This window comes from Anthonomus grandis, chromosome 13, assembly GCF_022605725.1.
Source record: "Anthonomus grandis grandis chromosome 13, icAntGran1.3, whole genome shotgun sequence".
NCBI classification, from domain to species: Eukaryota; Metazoa; Arthropoda; class Insecta; order Coleoptera; family Curculionidae; genus Anthonomus; species Anthonomus grandis.
In genome coordinates, this window is record NC_065558.1 from 10212999 (window position 1) to 10240791 (window position 27793).

Consider the following 27793-nt stretch of genomic DNA (forward strand, 5'->3'; position numbering starts at 1 on the left):
ATAATCTCTTGTAGCGTTGTCATGTATTTGATATATTAGCTTTACTACTTTATTTTGTACCTACTATTTGAAATAAGTCGTCCATATTCTCAAAGAGACCTTGATACAACCATAACGAAAAAGAACAACCCAAAGTCTCGGTCTAAAAACTTTATTAATTAATTATACTTAAAGTGGGTGATATGGGTGGGATGTTCTAGGAATGTGCGCTATTCCAAAATATTATTAGTATTGACCTAAATACGAAGGAATGTTCTTGAAATGTCATTATTGTTTACAAAATCAAGTTTTCACACTATCTTGTAAAGTAAATTATTGACTCTGTATAAAATGTTTATTGTCTGAAACTTTGGACTCCCTAATCTGATTTGAACGAAAACAAAAACATTAAAAAACCCAAAACCCGAAAAGCGCAATAAAACCGAAATCAATGACTTATGTTAATTCTGGTATACATAATATAAAACGTTTAATTGTTTTTTTGTGAATTTCCATTTTTATTATTTAAAATGGAATTACATATATTACATAAAGAAAGCGATAACATTTTGTTGGCTTAACGTAAATCGATTATCTACTTGGAGGTTTCTCAATCGAAAAATGATTAGGTGAGTATAACCAAGAATATACATATATATACGATTAATTAATTAAGGTGTGGGATCCTTAAATAATCCCTTAACAAATATTGGTTTATAATCATATAATAAAAACATCAATTAATTTTTTAATCATTGTGAAAGCACAGGAGGTTTTTACGCTTTGCAGGACCGTCTTAAGCTTCAAAGGGAGAGTGCTTTCTAGAGATGAGCGATATTTCACTATCGGTGATTTTGTCACCGTGATTTGTAAATCGCCAATAACGGCGGTGACTGAAATATTCATATCACGGCGTCCCGTGATTTCGAGATACCTGTTACCGTTCCAATAGTGTATGTTGTCATGGAACGACTTCAAGCTAAATGCGTATGACGTATGAGTGATGACTGATATTTTTACAGCTTTTAACCACAGCCCGGCCAGTTGGCCCGCCACCAGGCGACTCCTAAATGTAAATATTAAAAATACAGTGATCACGGTCACCGTTTAAAAGAACGGTCGCTAATCACGCCGTTCCTAATAAATCACCGGATCGCGCATCTCTAGTGCTTTCTTTTGTTATTAAACGATATGTTAGTCCGCGAGTCGAGCTGAATATGCAAAATCGGTGGTTTGCTTCTATTCTTGATCGCTTTTGGTTCCCGAAGATACCAATAACCAGAAACACGTGCTTATTGGCATCTTGCCATACTTAATTTTTCTGTTTTTTGACTCACGAAATATCTTAACTGACATTTTTTTTAAGTATGAAACTTTCGTGCCAACTTTCTTTGATTCTATATTTACTTAAACAAAATACTTTGCAATATACGTGGAATATCAAAAACTACATTTTCAATTTTATGTTTAATATAAGGTAAACATTTTATTTCATGACCTTCCAATATTAATATTTAAGGCGGCACTTTGTCGAGTGGAGCCAAGAGAAATAAAGCAAAAACAACTTTGCTTATATGTATCGACGTTTCTCCTTTTATTAAGTCATCCTCAGGACACCAAAAAGAAAAAAAAATAAAAAAGCACATAAACATTTAAATAATAGCATACACTCCAGAACATAATTAGCATCAACTGTTAAATACATTTTGTTCCTTGACATATTGTCTACCTATAACCATGGGTGAGTCTTGTTTTTCCTTATATTTATATATATTTATTAAATACTTTATTTATTTTTATAATTTTAATAATAAGTGTAAATTTATTGTTCTAAATTATTTATCTTTTTACACTAAGAAAAAACTTTTATTTACTTCAGTGTTTTTTTATTAATTATTTAATAAAAAAAGAAAATAACGAGACAAAGTTGAAGAAAGCTACTACAGGCATTTATATGGTAAAACTAATTTATACTTTTTCTTTGTAATGTCCTAAGATTCCTGAGGCTGAATGAATATAAATATAAGTCAGAACTTTGACCTGAAATAAAGAGTTTTTGTTTTATTTATTTACTACTATTTTTCTCTTGTTATCTTAATTATATTTGAAAGCCATATAACTATATAACAAAAAATCTAAAAGACACTGTTCTTCTCTAATAATATAAATCATATTACAAATGTTTCAGAGACACTTATGCTTTCACACTTACACTTAGAATATTCAGAGTATCTTTACTAATACCACCTAGTAAACATAATATATTTCATTAATTGAATAATTAATTATAAATTAATATATGTTGAAAATACTGAAACCTATTTAAAGAATACCAATACCACACATTCTGGCATAATTCAAACATTGATAGAACCTTAATGGTTTATGCCCTCAATGAACTGTTCAATCAGCTGTCTTCCTTAAACATCATACGTTATACCTAATGATAGAAATTTATAATATCTTTAATATTATGCTTTAATTTGATAACTATCATAGTCATAGATCACTGAATATTCATAAGCAGATTTTCACAAAAATTCTATGAGATATCTATGTCAATATGAATATTCCTGGAACCTAATTCAAATTCAATAAGTTAAATGCAACAAAAAAGCTATTATTTCCATAACCGGTTCGGTGGGATGGCATATGGAATGAGAGTATCTGACGGGTCTACCTATAAAGAACATGCAGACTAATTTTACCGAGTACCTCTGGACAGCAAGATCCAGAATGGAGGATGTCATAGGTCACGATGTTAACGACGGGTTTGGAGAGTATGGATATTAAGTCAAGACTCAAGCACGTGATAGATAATGAGAAGTGGAACATTCCTTTTAAGGCAAATGTATCTTAAAAATTTATGCTGAGGTGACCAAATACATGAACCATACGTGAGGACGAACTAGTCCACAGTAAAGAGGCTTAATAGAAGCATTGCTCTGGAAATTTCTGGTGCACCTTTTAATGAAACCCAGCATTGCATAGCCCTTGATACAGCTGTTATAAAGGGATATTTTAATGGGAGTCTAAAGTTATACCAAGGTACTCTAAATAACACTTCCAGACGCGTGCTTTTAATAGTATACACATGATTAAGCTGACCTGTACCTCGAGTGCAAAGTATGGAATGATATTTAATGGTATTTAAGATTGTATTATTAATGGTGTACCAAGTAGCAAGCCTATTCAAGTCAAGCTGAAGTTTAGGTAATCATCCAAATATGAGACTAACGATAAACCTTGAGATCATCTGCAAATTTTAGATAGTAGCTATTCATGAAACAACTTTTCAGCCACATATATATAGTGGACCGGTGAGGCCCTACTTGCCTAACTTACTTAACAAAATTGGATGATTGACACGGTCAGAAGCTTTACTGAAGTCCTATATACTGCATGTACGTAACAACCCGCCTCAAAAGTCTGGTTAAAAAAATTTGTAAAAGTAAGAATATTCAGTTCAGTAGACAGTCCTGCCGCAAAACCAAATTGTCTGTCATTAATTAGACCACCAGTATGACGAACCAAAAAACTATGAACAATTCTCTTAAAAAGCTTTGGGATAGAACTAATTAGCTATTTTTTTTTTATAGTAAACACAAGCACAAGAGGAAAGTCCTATGTCACTCTTGGAGTGGTGCTTGCGCGAAGATATTTGTGGGCATTTATCTTGAATCGCTGCAGGTTGTATGCGTCGGGAAATATGTGAGGTGGAAGCCCGTTTCACAAAGAAGATGTTCTCCAGATGAATGAGTCCCGATACAGCGACGGCCTTGGGGTAGGCAGGTGGACTCGATGTTGATGAGCCGCAACTGCTAGACGCGTCCTTCTTGCCGGAACAGCCCTGGGTGGAATCAGGCCTGCCAGCTCAGAGGAGCACTTTCCGTGATAATAACGGTAGAATAAACAGAGATCAGCCACCTTTCTCCTGTGCTCCAGACTCTTTGTCAGTTCTGGTTTGTCGATAAGACGAATAGCTCTCTTCTGTATAGAATCTAGCAGCTTTAAACTATGCTTGGGTGCAGAGCTCCAGACATGCGAGCAATACTCGAGGGAAGGGCGTATTTGAGCCTTATAAAGAGTCAGCAGCTGTTCTGGTGTATACAGTTTTTTCGTTTTGAAAAGCACTCCTTTTACACAAGTTTTTTGGAAACTGCCCTGGTGATCTCGGCAACGTGGTCATGCCAGGACACACTGTTGGTGACTTCGACTCCTAAAAGATGTAAAGATGATTTCATTGGCAATGTTTTCCCTGCCATAACCAGCTCCGGGCCATCAACGTTAGTCTTCATCGTAAATACTGCAGCCTGCGTTTTTTTAGCGTTAAAATTAATCAGATTGTTACCGCCCCACTCCAAGTTTGCTCTAATATCGTTGTTGGTTGAAGCTACTTGTTGCTGCCTAAGATTCTGAGAAGTTGCGGCTGATAAGTATTGGTCTATATTACCAGATTTCAAAATATAATAAAGCTTGAATTCCAAAGATCAGGGTGAAAAACACCTGTTTTTAGAAAAATTAAATAATAAAAAGAAAAGTCTTGAGATAATAAATCTGCAATACTTCAAGAAGATAGGAGGCACACATTGGGGCCAGGATCCTTGCAAGCATTCAATGTACTCAGCTCAGGATAAATATCAGAGATTGTTATGCCAAACTGAGAAACATTCAAATTATTTGTAACTTGATTTATAGATACTGAACCGTTACAGTTAGGTGGTGCAGTGCTTTACATTTCGGAAAAATATTTAGAGAATAGACTGACTATGACGATACCAAAACAGCATTTAAACGGACTTATATTTTACAGGACTTGAGGGACTGCACTGTTGGTTTTTCTACTATTTACAAATTTCTAAAAGTTTCGCAGATTATTCCTAGAGATTGTTTTGTAAGAAATACATATTCGTAAACAAGGAACAAAAAAAAAGTAAATACATAAATACATAATTTCGTAGAATCCATTTAACATTAACATATCATTCAAAGTTAAATTCATTAGCAGTCAAACTGCGGTAGGAACTCCAAAATGGCCTCCCAGTCGACCGAATGAAAGTCCCTATAGAAATCACGTTATATTTCTGTTAAGACCACACTCCACACAAGAATGTACACTGGAGGGTGATGATTGTCTGTTGAAAGTTATGGAATATCTGCCATGGAAACAGTTACATCTAAGGAAGGTACCAAGAATTAAGCCAGTATCGTGTAATATCTGTTTGACCTGGAATAAATTATAAAGGGCTCAAAGGGCAGACACTGATGCTGAGGGCAGAGCAAGAACAGTTAAGCCCACAATCAACAATTGACAACGAGGTAGTCAATACACCAGTTTTTCCAAATCTTTCACAAAAATAGCATACTTGTGATAGTGGCTTCTGCGCGGTAAATATGAAGTAACCACCAATAGCTGATGGCTTCCTGAGTCTTACACAACCCCCTTCTTTTCTTCCTTTCGGTATAGGTACATTATAATCATAAAATTGGAGTTCATTATCAAACTACTCACTGGTTAATCAGGTTTCATTTAAGACATTTATTTGATATTGATAGTTATAGGACACATTTTGGTGCAACAACTCAAGCATTATTCGTATACGTCTCACGTTTTGGTAGTAGACCATCAATTTGACCTGAGGAATGAAAACGCGGATTTTCTATTGCCCAAACAATGGTTCTTAAAATTTTGCACTCCATCTCGTGTAAAAGTGGCATCGTCTGTACATAAAATTAATTTCATAAAATCTTCAATTCTGCCGATCTCTTCTAAAAGCCACTGGCAAAATACAAACATAACTCTTCTAGTATATGGTCTTGAGATTGTAATGCAATGATATAGATATTACTGTTTTTGTCGTATTGCTTTTCACACTTTACTATGAGACATTTTAACATGAGCTACCATGGCTCTAGTACTTATTGTTGCGCCTTCTTCGACCATTTATTAAACGTTTTTCTCAGTGTGTAACATTTCAGATTGAGCTGTAGTCTCATCGTTGTTCTTTCAAATACCCTGTGTCACAAAGTCTAACAACTACATTTACAAACATACGTGGGGCCGGATGATTTTTTAAAGGAAATCTTTCCACATTTAACCTGTATGCTGTAGCTGCATTTTGTTAGCACTCTCCATAGTTAAGTATTATGTCCACTACTTCAGTGTTTTGTAAATATGGGGCAAAAAAATTAAACAAATAGAATACGTACTATTAAAAGATTGATACAACTGATCGAATTAAAGATTCGTGCTGAAAATTATACAATAAGATAAATTTTGATAAACGGTAAGAGCAGTAAACATCTTTTATTATGCAACTTTTATCTAGGTGATTTTGAATGTATCAACTCCTTTTGACAAGTTCTACAAGCATTTAAAATAAATGACTCAACTTTGAAAACATCCTGTATTAACCATAGGTTTGAAATTTATATATTTAATGATAATATGCATTAATGGTTAAACATCAGAAATTAAACGTGCCAGTAGTGGTGGGCAGATTCTGATAACGAAAAACTGGCATCGGTGATTTGCTACTAAATATAATAATGTCATTTAATAGTATATTGTTAGTTTGAACTACATATTTGTTATTACAGTTTCAATGAAGTATAAAAGTTTATGCTATATTGTGTATTTTAATAGAAGCAATGTAACATTTTAAAAGTGTCAAAATTTTTGCATTTTTTGAACCAGGTATATATTTTCAAGTGTCAATGTCTCTGATAAAATGAACTGACATTGAAGAACCTGATGAATTATATTAAAAACGACCTAAATAATCCCAATTCGCATGACTAACTGCCATATTTTGAAAACTGCCCCTTTTTACATGGGAAGAATTTTGTTTTCCCACTGCTGTATCTATATTAAAAAAAAGTACAAAGACATGCAGATAAGACAAACTATATATACGTTACAATTGCATACAATCGAGCGAAAACAATTTGACGAGTCCGCCGGCGATGCACAATGCACCGTGTGCGTAAACTGATGAAGTTGGGAAGTTACAGGTACGTGCAAATCACCAACGATGGAGACTCCAACAAAATTCCGGAGCAGTGGTGGAAGTGTTCTAGTGTCGCCGTAAAGTTCTGGTTGATCTTTTTCATGTTAGGTGGATACTTGTTTTATCAGGATTATTTTGAGATACGGGCCTTGGCTATGAGGCATTTGGTGAGGCTCAGTGAGGAGCCGCAACTGCCGGATGAGCTGAGTTCGCTGAATGGGTATTTGATAAATACACCAGGTAATTTTTTTGTAAATGTATTGTAGGAAAAAGAGGATTTTTAAATGACCCCTACATTAAAAAAATTACTTGAAGCTTTTATTTTTTTAACCGCTTATTTACAACAATCAGAAGTAGTTAAAGTGATGCCACATTTAATCTTTGGAATTTAGTCATTAACTTATTTTTTTTTAATCGTATTTGGAATTTGTATTTCCTTTTTCAGTAAATCAAAGAAAATAATTTTCGAAGATATTGAAAGAAATTTTTAAAAAGTTAAGTACGACTTTTAGTCACTTTTTTTGAATTTTTCAACGTTCTACAGTAACTATTCAAATGTTAAAAAAATTAAGTTTAAAATTAATTTTTTTAATTTTTTTGGACTTTTTAAAGTTATCGTTTTAGATTAAAAATATGATACATATACTATGAAAAATATATATGCAACAAATTTCAGGTCCGTAATAAAAAAAAGTTTATTACAAAATTTAGAAAAAAAACGAAACCCCTTAGCTAAAAATTAAAATTAATATCTTAAAGAGTATAAAACCATGCCTAAATTCCAAGATAACACCCTTGGCTTAAGCTATATTTTTGACCGCTTATTAATAATAATCAGATGAAAATAAAATAGTTTTTAAGATGTCGCGTTTAATCTTTGGAATTTAATCATTACCTAATTTTTTGTTTAATTGTACTTGGAATTTGTATTTTCTTTGTCAGTAGATTTTGAGATGAGACAAAATATATTTCTGAATAATTTTCAAGCATATTGGGAATAATTGGAAAGTCAAATGGAGACACATTTTTCAAAATTTTAAGAAATGTTTTTCAGCAACTTTATTGATTTTTTCAAATTTTTAGAGAGACTTTCCGAATTTCACCTATGTTAAAAAAATATCCAAAATTTAATTTTTCCTTTTTTGGGGCCAATTAAAGTTATCGTTTTAGATTAAAATGTGATACATATGCTATAAAAAATATATTTGTAGAAATTCCAGGTCAGTATTAAAAAAATATTATGAAACTTAAAGGAAAACGAGATCCCTTAGCTTAAAAATAAGATTATTATCTTAATCTATAAACATGAAATTTTATATCTACTTCATTGACTTTTTTACAATTTTTATAGAATTTCTTTAAGAAAATATTTTTATTTTTTTAAATATTTTTTTGTGTTTATATTTCTCTTTTATTTTGGTCTTTCTTTTTCGTATTAAATCCCTAGTACTGCTTTTGAAAAAAAAATGTACCAATTAATTATTTATTTTTTAACCCCACTAAAAAATTGAATCTTCATTAAATTGTCATGTCAAGTTAACCGACAAATTACAATATAAAACATGATTATTTGCGCATTAATGTGTGTATATATGAAGTTGCATATAAGTATTTAATATAAGAAAAAAAAGGCCTATTGTTAGTTTGTTTATTTATTTATTTAATACACGGGATAAGCAAATTAACAGTTTGAATTACATTCATTACAAAAAGCTAGGAATCAAAACTTAAAGGTTATAAAAGTTACTTACAAATAATTGTATGCGTAGTAAAATACGGTAAAATGTACTACACATAAATATACTAAGATGTAATTAAAATGTAACTAAAAATAGAAATGCACAAAAATAACAAAACAAAATCTTATTCACAAAAAACAGCAATATTTAGCTATATAAAATTAGCAACAAAATTTAATCAACTATGTCACAAAGCAAAAGATCATTAAATACCCCATGTAAATTCTATTTTGTTAATGTATTGTAGGAAAAAGAGTATTTTTGAATGACCCTAATATTAAAAAAAATACTTTAAACCTTCGCTTATTTATAATAAACAGAAGTAGTCTTAAGTGAGTTTGTGATGAAAATAAATTAGTTTTTAAGATGTCGCGTTTAAACACCTGTTGGGTTGCCAGTAGCACAGAAAATATTTTTTTGCACATCAAAAAATGCGTCTTCATGCATAGGAAACATGTACCAAATTTCATAAAAATATCTACAATATTATTTAAGTTATTATTAAAAAACTAAATTTTTTTAAAAACTTTAACACCCTGTATTTCAAAAGTTTAGGACATATGTTCATAGAAACTTTTTTTTTAAATGGGTCCAGGAATCACCGCCTTAAATATTAGCACGTCTTTAAGGAACACCCTGTATCTAGTATGAATGTTGCCATCCAAACGCAAAATTTATTTCTGTCTATTATAAATAGACACTTTTATAGAAACGGTATTTTAAGCTTTTTACAATAAACATTATTAGATAGGTTTCTTGGTTGACAGGTGGTAGAAAACATTATCCCGACTGTTCCTCTTCTTCTTGTTAATCCATTAGATGCGGAATGATTCTTCCGTACAATCGGATTATTGTGCTGGTAACCAATTTGCCTTTTTAGTTTGTGCCATCTAATTTATTTCCTTCTTTGTGAATGGATAATTTGTAAGCATTTTTCCATTCCTTGGAAAATTCCATTCTCTGTATGCTGTAGCTGCATTTTGTTAGCACTCTCCATAGTTAAGTATTATGTCCACTACTTCAGTGTTTTGTAAATATGGGGCAAAAAAATTAAACAAATAGAATACGTACTATTAAAAGATTGATACAACTGATCGAATTAAAGATTCGTGCTGAAAATTATACAATAAGATAAATTTTGATAAACGGTAAGAGCAGTAAACATCTTTTATTATGCAACTTTTATCTAGGTGATTTTGAATGTATCAACTCCTTTTGACAAGTTCTACAAGCATTTAAAATAAATGACTCAACTTTGAAAACATCCTGTATTAACCATAGGTTTGAAATTTATATATTTAATGATAATATGCATTAATGGTTAAACATCAGAAATTAAACGTGCCAGTAGTGGTGGGCAGATTCTGATAACGAAAAACTGGCATCGGTGATTTGCTACTAAATATAATAATGTCATTTAATAGTATATTGTTAGTTTGAACTACATATTTGTTATTACAGTTTCAATGAAGTATAAAAGTTTATGCTATATTGTGTATTTTAATAGAAGCAATGTAACATTTTAAAAGTGTCAAAATTTTTGCATTTTTTGAACCAGGTATATATTTTCAAGTGTCAATGTCTCTGATAAAATGAACTGACATTGAAGAACCTGATGAATTATATTAAAAACGACCTAAATAATCCCAATTCGCATGACTAACTGCCATATTTTGAAAACTGCCCCTTTTTACATGGGAAGAATTTTGTTTTCCCACTGCTGTATCTATATTAAAAAAAAGTACAAAGACATGCAGATAAGACAAACTATATATACGTTACAATTGCATACAATCGAGCGAAAACAATTTGACGAGTCCGCCGGCGATGCACAATGCACCGTGTGCGTAAACTGATGAAGTTGGGAAGTTACAGGTACGTGCAAATCACCAACGATGGAGACTCCAACAAAATTCCGGAGCAGTGGTGGAAGTGTTCTAGTGTCGCCGTAAAGTTCTGGTTGATCTTTTTCATGTTAGGTGGATACTTGTTTTATCAGGATTATTTTGAGATACGGGCCTTGGCTATGAGGCATTTGGTGAGGCTCAGTGAGGAGCCGCAACTGCCGGATGAGCTGAGTTCGCTGAATGGGTATTTGATAAATACACCAGGTAATTTTTTTGTAAATGTATTGTAGGAAAAAGAGGATTTTTAAATGACCCCTACATTAAAAAAATTACTTGAAGCTTTTATTTTTTTAACCGCTTATTTACAACAATCAGAAGTAGTTAAAGTGATGCCACATTTAATCTTTGGAATTTAGTCATTAACTTATTTTTTTTTAATCGTATTTGGAATTTGTATTTCCTTTTTCAGTAAATCAAAGAAAATAATTTTCGAAGATATTGAAAGAAATTTTTAAAAAGTTAAGTACGACTTTTAGTCACTTTTTTTGAATTTTTCAACGTTCTACAGTAACTATTCAAATGTTAAAAAAATTAAGTTTAAAATTAATTTTTTTAATTTTTTTGGACTTTTTAAAGTTATCGTTTTAGATTAAAAATATGATACATATACTATGAAAAATATATATGCAACAAATTTCAGGTCCGTAATAAAAAAAAGTTTATTACAAAATTTAGAAAAAAAACGAAACCCCTTAGCTAAAAATTAAAATTAATATCTTAAAGAGTATAAAACCATGCCTAAATTCCAAGATAACACCCTTGGCTTAAGCTATATTTTTGACCGCTTATTAATAATAATCAGATGAAAATAAAATAGTTTTTAAGATGTCGCGTTTAATCTTTGGAATTTAATCATTACCTAATTTTTTGTTTAATTGTACTTGGAATTTGTATTTTCTTTGTCAGTAGATTTTGAGATGAGACAAAATATATTTCTGAATAATTTTCAAGCATATTGGGAATAATTGGAAAGTCAAATGGAGACACATTTTTCAAAATTTTAAGAAATGTTTTTCAGCAACTTTATTGATTTTTTCAAATTTTTAGAGAGACTTTCCGAATTTCACCTATGTTAAAAAAATATCCAAAATTTAATTTTTCCTTTTTTGGGGCCAATTAAAGTTATCGTTTTAGATTAAAATGTGATACATATGCTATAAAAAATATATTTGTAGAAATTCCAGGTCAGTATTAAAAAAATATTATGAAACTTAAAGGAAAACGAGATCCCTTAGCTTAAAAATAAGATTATTATCTTAATCTATAAACATGAAATTTTATATCTACTTCATTGACTTTTTTACAATTTTTATAGAATTTCTTTAAGAAAATATTTTTATTTTTTTAAATATTTTTTTGTGTTTATATTTCTCTTTTATTTTGGTCTTTCTTTTTCGTATTAAATCCCTAGTACTGCTTTTGAAAAAAAAATGTACCAATTAATTATTTATTTTTTAACCCCACTAAAAAATTGAATCTTCATTAAATTGTCATGTCAAGTTAACCGACAAATTACAATATAAAACATGATTATTTGCGCATTAATGTGTGTATATATGAAGTTGCATATAAGTATTTAATATAAGAAAAAAAAGGCCTATTGTTAGTTTGTTTATTTATTTATTTAATACACGGGATAAGCAAATTAACAGTTTGAATTACATTCATTACAAAAAGCTAGGAATCAAAACTTAAAGGTTATAAAAGTTACTTACAAATAATTGTATGCGTAGTAAAATACGGTAAAATGTACTACACATAAATATACTAAGATGTAATTAAAATGTAACTAAAAATAGAAATGCACAAAAATAACAAAACAAAATCTTATTCACAAAAAACAGCAATATTTAGCTATATAAAATTAGCAACAAAATTTAATCAACTATGTCACAAAGCAAAAGATCATTAAATACCCCATGTAAATTCTATTTTGTTAATGTATTGTAGGAAAAAGAGTATTTTTGAATGACCCTAATATTAAAAAAAATACTTTAAACCTTCGCTTATTTATAATAAACAGAAGTAGTCTTAAGTGAGTTTGTGATGAAAATAAATTAGTTTTTAAGATGTCGCGTTTAAACACCTGTTGGGTTGCCAGTAGCACAGAAAATATTTTTTTGCACATCAAAAAATGCGTCTTCATGCATAGGAAACATGTACCAAATTTCATAAAAATATCTACAATATTATTTAAGTTATTATTAAAAAACTAAATTTTTTTAAAAACTTTAACACCCTGTATTTCAAAAGTTTAGGACATATGTTCATAGAAACTTTTTTTTTAAATGGGTCCAGGAATCACCGCCTTAAATATTAGCACGTCTTTAAGGAACACCCTGTATCTAGTATGAATGTTGCCATCCAAACGCAAAATTTATTTCTGTCTATTATAAATAGACACTTTTATAGAAACGGTATTTTAAGCTTTTTACAATAAACATTATTAGATAGGTTTCTTGGTTGACAGGTGGTAGAAAACATTATCCCGACTGTTCCTCTTCTTCTTGTTAATCCATTAGATGCGGAATGATTCTTCCGTACAATCGGATTATTGTGCTGGTAACCAATTTGCCTTTTTAGTTTGTGCCATCTAATTTATTTCCTTCTTTGTGAATGGATAATTTGTAAGCATTTTTCCATTCCTTGGGAATACACCGATAATTGTTCGTATATGTTACCCCCAGTATCAATAATGATTCAATTTACTCAGTATTTTTCTAACTCTAACGGTAATATTTTATTTTTATAAGGCTACACAATTAAAAATTAAGTTTTTCAAATTTTCCCTCAAAAATCTTTTTTTTCTCATGCAACATGACCGGTATTTACCAAGTTAATCTTCTATTTGAACTATTTATGCCTAACTGTCTTCGACTTTTGCAATATTTATTCTCGATTTCGCAAAATATATATTTATTTTATATTTTAATGTCGGTGTTTGTCTAATATGCGTATTTTAACTAAACATTTCACCTCCATAAATAAAACAGGAGAGCTTACTTATTTGAGATTTTACTTATCACATTAAATATTACACGTGGATTTTTTTTGTTATGAGAGCAACATTTAAGTTGTTTCTTCCAAACGATTTCAAGTAAACACTTGAAAATAGATGATAAGGTAACTATGCAATGACATAGTTGTAGAAAAATATGTCTGTTAATAATATTTATACGTAAAATACATCATCACTTATTTTTCTGTTTTCATTTTAATGCCATTTTATTTTAACTTTCAAATGCCAATAACGGCGTTTCAAATGGCAGGCTGAGGGTACCGTACTTAAAACTGGAATTAATTTTTTGCAAACAAAAATCTGTACTTATTTTTCCGTATTGGCTGATTGAAGCTTGTTGGATGGTATCTAAAAAGTAGCATACATTGATTCAAATCAACTTTTTGACTTATATTAGCTACTAGAAAGAAAATACAGATTTCAATATACTTACTTTTTTCTTGTTCTCTTTTCTTTAATTCTTTTTACTTGTAATATTACTTTTGAATTTTATTTCTCCCGTTACAAATTTTATTCTGTTCTAGTCGTCTCTAGTTGAGTTTAAAGTCATTATTGTACAAACTACAGTAAAAAAGGGAATTTCAAATATTGGTAGTAGATATAGCAGAATATAGAATTTTGACGGTTTGATGCTAGTCGCAACAAGACACAAAAAGAACATATTAATAAAAATAAATAGTTATTCAAAAAATAATTAAAAAGTATTGGAAGGAATGAAACAAAGTTATTGCCACCCTTTCAAAACAATTTTGGTCATAATTAGGAGTTATCCTAATCAGTATTTCTTCTAGAGTTACCTTTGATACCTTTGTTCTTCTTGATTAATTGTTGTCTTGCTTGGTAGTTGTTAATATCTTATTTTGCCATTTTTCTTACTATTACTTATTTGTTTTGACGTATTCTATCGTGTTTCTTTCCCTTTTTTAATTAGTTCTCTTCTTTTCTCCAATAATTGTTTTGTCTGTATTGAAAATGTGTCCTAGGCATGGGTTCTCATCCTTTTCTGAACTGCTATGATGGTTTGGGTAATTTTATTATTTATTACGTCTATATTGTCATTTTTCTGATCGTAACCTTCTAATTTTTCCCTCAGTTTTGTTTTATATTCGTGATTGTACTCTTTGAGGTAATTGATGTTTTTGTTTATCTTCTGCTTTAGTATCTTTTATGTCTCTGGAATTTCAAATATAATTTACCTTTACATCTAATCATTCTGTGCTCACTTCCTGTTGAGAATTGGTTTATCACGTCTACGTGTTGTACTATATTTTTCGGCTGTGTGAGTTGACCATCATTGGTCTTACTTATATCCAATTACGGTTTGCTGATGCCTACATTTTTTCCCTTTCTAAGAAGTTTACTAGTATCTGTCTGTAGATTTATTAGATTGAACACAAGTCGCCTTATAGTTAAATTATTACTCTCCATCTATTAGTTATCAATCCCTTCTATCCCACAGTCAATTGGAAAATCTATTTATTATATTTTTGATATTTTTTTGTTGCAGGTTGTCGGATTCCCGATATGCAACCGTTTGATCCCAGTGTGAAGAAGTACATATACCCGCCCGAAGAAGAATCTTGCAACGAAGACGTTCCGCCTCTCTTTGAAAGTAACTTTTCAGCAGTTTATATGAAGACTGAACTAATGCCCCTGTATAAAAACATGACAAATTCACAAACAATCACATGCTTTTACGATGAATTTACTCGAATAGAACCGGAAAACAAGAAGCCCGATACAGAGGTGATATTCACCGGTAATTGGAAAGAAATCAGGAACGAAGAGTTCTTTCCCACCGGAGAGTTTGTTAAGGTTAAATGCCAAAACGACCTAAATAAAGTTATTTATGAAGATTATTTCGCGTTTGTTCCAGCAAAGAGAATAGAGACTGACGATGATCCAGTGAAAAATAAACCAAATATTTTAATTATTGGCTTGGATGCCATTTCGAGAGTAAACCTGCATAGGCAGCTGCCTTTAACCACACGCTTGCTAAAAGCAATGGGAGCGATAGAATTACTTGGATATAATAAGGTGGCTGATAACACTTTTCCGAATTTAATACCGGTTTTTACCGGTTTATTTGAAAAAGAACTAGTAGATTCCTGTTACCCGAATCAACAAACCCATTTCGATACATGTCCTTTTATTTGGCACAATTATAGTAAGCAGAGCTACGTGACTGGTCTGGGTGAGGATTGTGCCTGGATAGGCCTTTTCAATTATCAAAAAGTCGGATTTAGGAAGCAAACGTCTGATTATTATTATACGACTTTCAGTAGGCAGGCCGAATTGAATATAGGGAGCAATAAGGATTTTAACTGTGAGCAATGCGTTGGCGGGAGACGTTCTTATAAACTTATTGTGGAGTATATTAAAAAGTTTACTATGCGAATGAATCTCTCGAAAACTCCTTATTTTGGGTTCTTTTGGGGTAACAGTTTGTCCCATGATTACTTAAATAGGCCGTCAATGGGTAAGTTAAGATGTTTTTAGTGTAATTTTTATGTAAGGTGAGGTATATAGGATGGAAAATGAATTTTATTTCAATAGTAGCGTTTTTCCCACTCGTGAATTAAAATAATCGTTACTCTAAAATAGTCAGCCGATTTATTTACACACTTACATTCCTAAACATGATCACTTACGACTACTAGAAATATATATTTACTATTATTTGTGCCAAATTTAAATATCGCGCTAATATTTCAAATCGGACTGCACTGAATTGTCAGCTGACTTCTCAACGACGACGCCGCTCCTTATATACTCGGTAAAACGCTGTCCGTAATATTCCCTAACCTTCCATGCGTCTCCAGAGATGTCGTGACTTTCCGGATTGACGAAGAACAAGTGGTATCGGAGGTGTTGCCAATATTGTTACAGAATTTATGACTATGGAACGAACGCTATTCAATCCATCATAACCTTTAAAAAAATTATGAAATATGAAGAGAGCTCACAAAAATATCATCTCGTGAAAATGCAAGGACAAAGAAGTAAATAATGGCTAAGAGTATAAGGCAAAAAGTAGGTTCACTTAAAATGAATTGAATGATCTAAGGGTTTTGATTTTCTAACTTTTCCAATTCCCAAAGAGATGCACTGTCGTTTTTTTAAAAGCATTTCTCCATTTCTCATCCCTAAAAAAAAGAGGACAAACGATTTCAGTGACACAACTAAAAATGTAGCTCTACGTTATAATTTTTTCCCAATAGGAACATAGTGCTGTCAATGGTTTTTTAATTTTCTTTGTGTCATAGAAAGTCAAAAATTTCAAATCATCTTTGACACATTGTATTTTGTTTTATTTATCTTTTATAACTCTTTAAGTCGTGTCACCCCTTCCGTCTGAAACATTCATTTTGCATGCAATAATTACAGTTTTTTTTACCTAGAACTGATTTTGTTACATATACATTCAGATATAGTTTTTTATAAAGGAATAGCTCCATTCCGTATGAGAATAATTATTTTCGAAATGAGTATCTGTGACGCCATCTAATAAACTTCATTCACCATCTTTCTTATAAAGATCTGTAGCCGAAAATGTAAACTATTTAAATAAGTATGGATTATAAAAAAAGAAACTAAATTGATAGTTAAATAAAATACAAAACATTTTTGCCATATAGGTTGTTTTCTATTAACTTTATTAATAATTGTAGCGTTTTTCTTGTTCGTTAGATGTGAATTAAAATAATCGAAAATAGTCAATTAATTAATGTTCACACTTATATTGCAAAAACGATTACAAGAAATATTTATTTTTACTGTATTTATTTAAAACTATTTATGTCTGATTTAAATTTCGCGCCAATATTCCGAACTCTACTTCACTGAACTGACTTTCATCGGCGATGCGGCTTCTTATATACTCGGCAGAACACTATTCACGAACCTTCGAGATGTTGTGCTGTGTGCCACTTGTGTAATTCCGGACTGACAGAAAATCAGCTGGTTTCTCGGTTTTTACAATGTCGTTATAATATATTTTTTTTATGAAGGAGCCCATACAAATTAGGTACCTCAAAAGTAATACTAAAGTCAAAAACGTATAATATGCAAATAACAAAAACGCTTAATAATGATACTTTTATGACATAAAAATCTTCCGTTTTTTTTTTAATTTGCACAAATTAAACTTGTGCTTAGTCCCAAATTTTATTGTCCACTTTTACATATACTCATAATCAATTTTATATTAGTTTGAAAAGTCACCTAGCGGAAGATAGGCGTGTTGACTTTCGACGAGGCTGTTCCTCTATTCATTATTCCCTTTTTCCAGTTTTTGTTTTCTAATTGCTTCTTTGTTTCTTTTTGTTTGACCTTTTCTCCTCTTTCGCTCTCTCCTTTTCGTGGACTCTTTGAAACCTCGCACCGAACGTCAAGATTAATATTCATCAAGATCAAATTACAATCTGACTTTCGTACATCTGAGCATCGTGTTGATGTGTCCGATGGAATGATTTTTGAGTGATCATAGCCATTGCCTCTCTTTACCTCCTCATCGTGTATTTCTTCCAAGAGCATTTTCTAGCAGTAACACTGTGATTCATTTCATCCGGGTTTATCAGTGGATATAGTTGGTCTGTCGAAAACGGGTGGCAGGAAATCAAACTCCTAAAAGATAACTGCGTCCATCGGCTGTATACCTATCGATCAATAGCCGGCTTTGATATGATCTTTGACTTTGTTCTCAGTAATGCCAATTTCCAATGCTCGTGAAACCATCGCCGGGATATCAAATATTTGCCCTGGATTAATTCGCATGAATATGTTTATCAACTCCTATTGTTTATGACAGTTTGCAAAGGCTTACGTTAAGTAGCTGAAGGAATGAGAGCAATGGGGTGGAAATGAAACAGCATAGATTCCGTATTGTCCGTATAAGACTCGTAGTTGTCCAGGAGAAGAAATACAGAATGATTCCGGTTGTAGCGAGTCAAGGCCCGAAAATGTTTTTGAAAGTTATATTTAGAACCTAATTGTATCACGGCAATCGCTCGTCGCAGGAGGTTAGAGTCTCGTCTTTGGTTTGAAAGAACTTCTCTATTGTAGAAGTCTTTTTATTCATTATCAAAAATTCTGAACCATATGTCGTCAATACTTTTCTGATGATGTTTTTGTATTGTAGCGTTTTTCCCATTCGTTAGGTGTGAATTAAAACAATCGAAAATAGTCAACTAATTTATTTACACACTTACATTAAGAAAATAAGATCACTCGCGACTACTAGAGATATTTATTCTTACTGTATTTATTTACAAGTATTTAAATCTCGCGCCAATATTCCAAGCTTTACTTCACTGATCTGACAAATGTCAATTCATCAGCGATGCCTCCTCTTATATACTCGGCAGTATGCCATTCCCGAAGATTCTCGCTAACTTTCGAGACGTCCTGCGGTGTGCCATTGTGTCAGACGGAGAATCAGCTGGTTTCTCGGTGTTTACAATATGGTTACAGTATATTGTAATTTTATGTTTCGAGTGATGTGATTATTCCGGAGTATATTATTTAGTTGGCGTATTGCTGTATTACCTTGTCCAATTTTAATAGCGATTTCCTTTTTGTTCCGACCATCATTTGTAATGCTTACACCGAGATATTGGTTTTCAGTAGTTTCGATTTGCGTGTCATTTATTTCTAAATAACTTCCTTCACCTCTCTGTTTTTGGTGGGGGAATTGATAAACCTCACTTCGTTTATTCTTCTTCTATTATCCATAACATGTAGTGGATATCATGCTGATCTTCTGAAGAAAATTACTTGGTCATTAGCAAAATACACGCTGCATAGTTTATGATCTCTAATTGAAATATCCAAAGGTTCGCATTTTTTTTTACAGGTTTTCAAAACCTCACCCAAATAAGTCTTAAAGAGTTTAGATGTAATGGAGCATAGCCTTGGAGAAGTCATTTCGTCTCCTTTATTCCCTCTGTAACTCTTTCTCTAAACTCCCTCATGACATTAATGTACATCGGTGGAATCTCCTAGCAGGTCAATAAATTCCAAATGTGTCTCTATATTCTGTTCCAAACGCTTTTCTATTATTTGTTTTAGACAGAAAAAATTACAAGAACGACAGGTTCAAAGTTGTCAAAGTAGTTTGTCAGGGCCGTTTTTGTGTCAGCAACTTTCTTTAGTATTCCAGCCATTTTTCTGGAGAAATCAGATTTAACCTATGTAACCTACTGCGTTATTTTCCATCTCTTCTATTATCTTTAATTGTTTATTCCCTTAGAACATTGAAAGGCCTTTCAATGTTCTAAGTTTATTCCACAAGGGCTTCTATTGCATTATTCCACCAGTCACTTCTATTTTTGATACCTTCCACTCCAATAGCTCTATTGCTGCTTTGTCAAGAGCTTCGTAAATCTATCTTCAATCGTTCTGAAGATATTTGGGTAAGTAAAATTCGATTAACCTAATTGCAAAAAATAATAACCAGGGATACTAGTAAGAACTTGATTTCAAATTGTTAAGTTACCTACCTAGTGGTGATAAATATTGAAAAATTACTTATTTAATTTAAGACAGGGTACAATTAACAAAACTGTATGATTCCTTATCATATATATTAATTGGTAAATAGTAACAAACGTTGTCTAATTCCAAGTTCAGCCTCGTTCAATATGGAAAGTGGGCAGACTAATTTTCAAAGCTTTATAGATTATACCTCCTTGAGATGTCTTGCAATGTCATTGAACTATCATTTTCATTTCGTCGTTCGACGTCCTTCAAATGTTAATAGTAGTAAATGCGACTTGTTATTCAAAAATGTACCTGAAATATTCCTATTGGGCAATATTTTCAAAAACAAGAAAATCAACTTACTTTTTACCAACTACTAGGTAAAAAAACATTTTTTCCTATAAAAAACATGATACATTAATGTAACTATAACAAATAGAAAAATGAAAAAGTCGTTATAGTTTTGTTTAATATTAAAAAATTTACTGCGAAATTTTGCAGTTCTTAAGATAATGAAACTTTTAATGAAATCCAAATTGTAGTTCACCGATTACCTGAAGGATCATTTTTCCTGTATATTTGTAGTGCATATATAATAGCCAATAATAAAACAGCCGGCCATGGCATTTCCAATTTTCTTGTAAAAAAATATTATTAAGACTATTAATGCTTTAATTTTAGAATTTTCTTTAGCCCTTTTCTCATATAATTAAGATCTTCAACAAATAGTTTCCTGAAGTAAGCATTCATCAATATGCTGATAATTTTGCAGCAAATTTCCAACATTCTGCTAAAATATTAATTTTACTTTTTGTAAGTAAGATTTCTTAATATAATTACTTATAACTTAATATAAACTTTTAGGCGATCCGGACTACCATCAATTATTCAAAGAATTAAATGAAACCGGTAGCTTAAATAACACAGTACTAATATTTATGAGCGATCACGGAATTCGATGGGGCGACATCCGGAAAACGTATCAGGGACAAATGGAGGAAAGACTCCCGTTCGTCATCATGAAATTTCCCGAATGGTTTAAGCAAACGTACCCCGCTGCCGTTGGTAATTTCATCAAAAATACCCGAAGGCTTACGACCCCTTTTGATCTACATGAAACTTTAAAACAACTACTCGATGTCGATCAGTTGCTTAATGTTCGAAAAATTATGAATGAAAAATCAAGAGGGTAAGCGCGACGTGGTACTAAATTAAATAATTTAAATCCATATTTTTATTATTAGTTATAGTTTATTTGATGAAATACCAAAACAACGCACATGCGAGGACGCAGAGATTGTCAGCCATTGGTGTACTTGTCAGCAAAGTGTGGCAATCGAGACGGATAACAAAATAGTAGTGTCGGCTGCAAAGTTCGCTGTCGACCATATTAATTCGCAATTGAAAGGTTATGGCGATTGTGCTATTTTGGATTTGGCGAATATTACTCAGGCTAGGGTGCTTACTTATGATGCCGAGCATATAACGAGCAAGGAATCCGTTAAAGATTATACCATCACTTTGAATACAACGCCTGGAGATGCCATTTTTGAGGTATTTTAATTTTCTATACTAAAATGCCTTTTTGATTAATCTAGGGGATGAAAGTTGTTTATTTGTAGTTGTTAGTTACTTTGGTAGTTTTGGCATTTGGCTGGTTAAACCGGAAGTAGATATTGGGGTTCGTTAATTCAAATGGCTATCATGATACTTCGGATTTTTCGAAAATTACAAATAATCGAGACCGATAACTATTTATATACATAAAATCTTACCTTTGTTTTTAATTCTAAGTGTGATAAAATTATAAATATTTTGGCAGCTTCTATCTAAAAAAATGTATTCCCAATCACCTTTGTCAAAAATTATGAAAATACTGCTAAAGTCTATTATCTTCTAGAAGAAATCAAAATAAATTTAGTGATGAAAACCTCTATACGATTTTAAATATGATTTTTTACGACGTTCAAACGACGGTCATTTTGAAACCTATTGGTTGGTATTACTACTTCAAACTTGAAAAAGCCAAGTATTATGATATAATTTTTTGACAGCTACCAGACAATAGTCATGCCAACAAAATAAATAAAGTGATCAGATATGTGCATATTGAAGATAAGGTCATTGAGGTTCATGATTCTTTCTTAACAAAAAAGTCTCTGAACAAAGAAGATGGTATCACGGAAGATATCTGAAATTAACTGAAAAAACAGAAACAAGATATTTAATTCTACACGTCTTAGGGTTATGACAACGCCTTCCCCATATCTGGCCGACCTAATGGCGTTCAAAAGAAGATCAGTGATATAAATTCCAGAGCTCTCTTTAATCCATGTACCAATCATTGACTAAATCTAAGTGATGCTTATTCAGTTAGGTCACACTCAGCTGTTTATGCAGTTTTCTGCCCATAAGTGCGAGCTATCTGAAAATATCAGAACGACCTTGAAGAGATTGACCGAAATTTATTGGAGATAGCACCATAAGTGCGTGAAATCGGCAAGAAATAGTGAAATTAGTTAGACAGTCAAAAACATGCAACATTCTGCTGATGAAGATCTAAACAATCGTTCCGTGCATAGAGAAAAATTGCCCAGACCTTTCAAGTCATTTAAAGTTTCTAATGAATACTCCAGAGCAAAAAATTGTACCTACTATACAAATACTTAATTCAGTTTATAATGATTTTGACGAAAAGGAAGTTGTCCAAAAAGCTTAAAGGTTGCGGAGACACATTTGAGCTACTGAGAAAACCATCGAAAAGACTTGTACATGGACAACGAAGGAAATGCTTTCAATGAATCATTTCTAAATCTTTGTCTCATTTTCAGTATTTTTTGACCATAAGTGTCTCACTAGCATCTTATAAAAGAAGTTCTAATTAAAAATTATAAACACATTTTATGTATAGTGTTAAAAAAATTATTTTTTTTAGGTAACTGTTAGACAAAAAGAAGGCACAGGAAACGTATGTATAACATGAAATGGTTTCTAACCAATGCCTAATAATTAATTTTTGTTTCATTTCAGGTTGCCCCGGGAAATTTTTCGGTAACAGGATCGATAAGTAGATTAAATTTATACGGAAAACAAAGCTATTGCATCACCGATTTCCACTTAAAGTTATATTGTTATTGCAAAAGCCTATTAAAATCATAAGTATAAATTATCCTTGGTTTTTCTGTCCTATATTTAAGCGTAAACGATAACTTAGTTTAAATGTAGCACACGTGTATATGGCCATTAAAATTAAATAACCATATGTATTTAGAATATGCGATAAATTGCTCTAGATTGAATTGCTGATAGAGATTTTTAGAATTTGTACCTAATTGTTTTACATGTTCAGGCACTAAAATGTGAAACAAAAATTCTCATATAATGGATTTTAAACTGTTTGTTATCAGTAATATATTCAGAATGATATTGGCAACATTTTTATTGCTGTACAGAGTGTCACAAGTCCTTTTCTAAATTTCTAGATACTTAATTGAATCATATTAAACTTCGGAGCATGATACTTATTGTGATAGATTACTCTTTACTATATATTCCAGAAAAATCAAATATTTCTTAAGTAAAATTTCAAAAACAAAATGTGCCTGATTAACGTAAACAGGATCTACTTTATGTGATATAAAACACGCAATTAGCAATAGAGGAATACAATCACATATAATACTTTGTTATCAAATGTTGCAAGTAAAATAAGGGAAACATGATATTTATTAGGTGATTTATAGTTATCGTATTCATATGGGAAATGCCTTATATTTTCTTGTGGTGAAAATATGTGAAAGAATAAATAAGTTTACAGTATGTATGTACTTGAATAAATAAATTTTAAGCATTAGCAATAATTGCAAAATCTCTCAAAATCTGAAAGGTCTCTGTAAATGGAGATGTTAAAAAAATATATTCTAGGCTGTCATTTCGGCTTATAAAATCGTCATGTTTAGCTTAAAGCATTCAGATTCGTCTCATTTGAGCTCTAAATTTAATTATGATTTATTCCTATTTGCAAAACTGTGTTCGTCATAATATAAAAAAACACACTCAAATAAGATTCTAAATAGAGCATTTAAAATAAAGCCAAAATTACGTTTCTTTTATACCTAATATGTCTTTTACAATAAGTAATAACAGCATCCTACATCATTATCAAACATTTACAAAACCTACATCAGTTTGTGCACAAATGACACTTTTAAAACATATACATTTTTTATTTTGAAATTATCTGGAATATAATTGGAAATTGGTCCAAGATTCTGCACCATTTAGAAAACGAGGTGGGAACTTAAAATTCAACGAATGCCTGGACGGCATTAAAAACTTGGGCATTAAAACCTGGAATATGAAAGAATTTTTTATTTTAAACTTCTGGAAGAAATATACTATCAGGATATCAAGTTTCAGTTTGGCCACAAATTTAATATAAGAAAGTATTTTGAAGATTGGTTGGCACGGTAGCTATTAGATTTCACAATTTTATAATTCATTCTGAGGCGTTCATTTACATGATTAAAAATGCAATCTTGGAATAAAACGTTTGTCTTTTCCAATCGTGTACATTAAAAAAATAGTTCAAGAGTTCATTCAAGCAGAAAAAACTCGGTTTTAAAGAACCTCTCGGTATAGATAATAACATTTTTATTCATATTACTGATCGATGAGGAACGAGAATTCTTAAGCTAGATTCTTCCGTAATATAAAATCAGTTTTTACTTCTGCTAATAGGTTATTAACCGTCCTCATTGTTACAGTATTAATTATGTCTATCTAATAAATAAAAATTTACTAATTTTGCGTGTAAGAAGTAATTTTTCAGTTTTTTAACTTGTCATTAAAAAAATATCTTTTATTTACATAAACTTAAATTTAAAAAAGAATTGAGGAACGGTATGAAATCTCATTTTGACATTTTTCCCACTGTCAAAATGGATGCGATAGAACTCCTCACACAACACAGAAAGTCAAAAAGTTTACGTTGCCGCACTTTAGGATTCAAATGTTGGATTGTATTATTGTTTTTTGCCTTGCTGTGCTGGTATAACGACTATTTTCGGATAAAAAAGTTAACGGGCGTTCTTCCCAAATAATACTCCCATGGTACAAACGTTCTAATTCAATCAATGTCTTCGTTAACACCCCAGGTAAATAATATGTTCAATTCTTCTTATAATTTAGGAATTTCTAAGTTTTTGGTAAAGCTGACGTTTTGGATTTTTATTTAATCTATCCTCACCAAGCATATGAAGAATATTAATATTCTGGAAATACTCTCTAGGGAACTAATATTGATGTAAGAAAGAAAAAAATCAATAGATTAAGATTTAATCGCAAGTACGTTTAATGATTATAGTTTATAAATCAATTTTCTATTTCTTTTTCCTAATTACTTGATCAACAACTTTAAATGCATTTTCGAAGTAATATTCTTGAATATCCTCCAAAAGAAAACATAAATTGGTTCTAATACCTATGCTACCTGGAAGAAAACAATAGATTGATTGACTTGCGCAAAAATATATTTTTCGGTTCAGGTATTTCAGTATATTTTTGGATTCAATTAATGCATCAATACATTACCATTTATATTTCCATTCATATTAGTTGAGACATTAAAAAAAAATTGTAGTTTTTAATATTTTCAAAAGTAGCTTTAAATACCCTGACGATCTTTTTTCCTTTTATCTTTAAAGAAACCGAAAAAGATAAAGTCGCTATATTTAATCATATAGAAAACGCCAGAAGTCAACTGTCTTTATTACTTTGAGATTTTTTAAAAAGAACTCTGGCCAAAGGGTCGGACTCTTTAAAAGTAATTAATTTCAGCTTTTTTGTTTCCGTATTTTGTAGGTTTTTATAACTTCAGAATCTTTTTTTTATATTACTTCAGAATCCTGTAAAATATAAAAAACAATTTGAAATTTCTGGAATAAAAAAATTAATCCCAAATTCCAGAAAAAACATGAGAAACAAAAAATTACTACAGAAGCCAGGAAAATTTTATTCAGTGAAAAATTTTTATTTAGATTCCTGGAAGCTTTGCAAAAATGACTCCGGAATCCTGAAATTTATGAAAATCTAATGAAAATTCCTGGAAGACAAAAAAAATTAATTGAAATTTACAAACATTGGCCCAAAAACCTGGAATTGAATTAAAAATGCCTGGAAAATCTAAAACATTCATAAATATTGACCCAAGAATCTCAAATGGAATTCAAAACGCCTAGAAAAAAAGTAAATGAATATTTAAAATATCTGGAATACAAAAATAGATCTCAGAAGCCTGAAGATTGTTTCAAAGTCCTGCGAAAATGTCACCAGGATGCTGGAAAATCTTAAAATTAATTAAAATTCCTGAAAGACCAAACAAATTACGTCAAATGCCTGGAATGAATGAAACGATAAAGCGAGATGTTATAGGTAAAATTTCTGTAATTTTTCGTCGCATTAGAGCCAAAAAATTACCAATTTTTAAAATTCATATTTAATTTTTTAAACTGTAGCTAAATTGCCGGATTTATTGTATTTAAACCAAAGAAATTAAAAAATATCCAATTTATTGCCAAAAAATAAAACAAATTTTGATCAATATAGTCAACATTTCATTTATGCTTCTAAATTTTGGTTAAAAAAATGTTTTTGGCCAATTTATCGTGATTTTGGTCGTATTTAGGAAAAAAAACATATAAAAAATTCTCAATTTATAGCCAATATCTCACGAATCTCACTAAATTTTTTTGGGCATAAAATTCATACGAAAAATGCGTTCTTGGCCAAATTACTGTAATTTCTCGTCATATTTAGGCAAAAAGCACTAAAACATTCCCAATTTATGGCCAATATCTCACAACTGCTATGACTAAGTAATCAGAAACCTGAAGAAGCATCAAAACGGAAACGGTGTCCCATAAGTCTGTTGGTTAGAAAATAAATATTTTACAAAAAAACTTTCCAAATGTCAGTATAAATTTTTTTTACTAAAATGTGGCTTTACTGGGCCAAAAACCAAATAATGGCGGTATTTACTGGCCATATAAATACGCATTTATTTTCTTCTAAATTACTTTATGGCCTAAGTAAATTATCTACATTAAATTATATGCCAATTATACTAAGCAATATTTTAATATTATATAACCATTAATATTAATATAAACCACACATATTGCAGCAATATTTAGAGGCATAAATTGCAAATACGGCATTCATGGCCTCCGATGGGGAGAACTTCATAAAACTCAAGGACAAATGGAGGATCGTCTGCCTTTCCTCATCACCATCTTTCCCGCATGGTTTAAGAAAACTTATCCACGTGCCATAGCAAACTTCAAGAGAAACTGTAAGATGTTAACCACACCATTAAATTTTTACGAGACGTTAAAAGACCTTGCTGATCTGGATAATTTAAGATCCTCTCCAAATATATCGGATTTTTCTCGAGGGTAACAAATAATAAATGCATTTTTTGACAGGTTATGTTACCAGTTTTTTAGTATAGGCCTCTTTAAAGAAATTCCAATAACGCGCACATGCAGAGATGCTGGTATTATAGACGATTGGTGTACCTGCCAGGAAGAGCATGACGTTACGCATAACAAAGAATATGCAGCAAATGTGCTTGGCAGTGATTGTTGAAATCGACAAAGT

At 31.2% G+C, this 27793-nt stretch overlaps 1 protein-coding gene across 5 annotated transcripts; it reads left to right on the plus strand.

The window, feature by feature from the left end:
* The first annotated feature begins 1085 nt into the window (after window positions 1-1085).
* On the plus strand, window positions 1086-27788 carry LOC126743706 (uncharacterized). Of its 5 annotated transcripts, XM_050450920.1 has the most exons (7): window positions 1086-1456; window positions 6677-7229; window positions 15162-16133; window positions 20999-21323; window positions 21379-21688; window positions 23070-23102; window positions 23165-23303. In XM_050450920.1, the coding sequence occupies exons 2-7, from the start codon at window positions 6953-6955 to the stop codon at window positions 23291-23293; spliced, it is 2046 nt and encodes a 681-aa protein (XP_050306877.1). In that variant the 5' UTR covers window positions 1086-1456; window positions 6677-6952; the 3' UTR covers window positions 23294-23303. The 5 variants fall into 5 exon arrangements, 4 of the variants coding, with proteins under 4 accessions (XP_050306877.1, XP_050306878.1, XP_050306879.1 ...); XR_007662964.1 differs by lacking the exons at window positions 1086-1456; window positions 6677-7229; window positions 23070-23102; window positions 23165-23303 and adding exons at window positions 9960-10839; window positions 27318-27588; window positions 27645-27788; XM_050450919.1 differs by lacking the exons at window positions 1086-1456; window positions 6677-7229 and adding an exon at window positions 9960-10839.
* The last annotated feature ends 5 nt before the right edge of the window (window positions 27789-27793 follow it).

Coding starts and splice junctions, on each gene's coding strand:
- LOC126743706 (XM_050450920.1), top strand. CDS start 6,953: ATGCACCGTGTGCGTAAACTGATGAAGTTGGGAAGTTACAGGTACGTG. Junction 7,230..15,161: donor GTATTTGATAAATACACCAG/GTAATTTTTTTG, acceptor TTTTTGTTGCAG/GTTGTCGGATTCCCGATATG. Junction 21,324..21,378: donor ATGAATGAAAAATCAAGAGG/GTAAGCGCGACG, acceptor TTTTATTATTAG/TTATAGTTTATTTGATGAAA.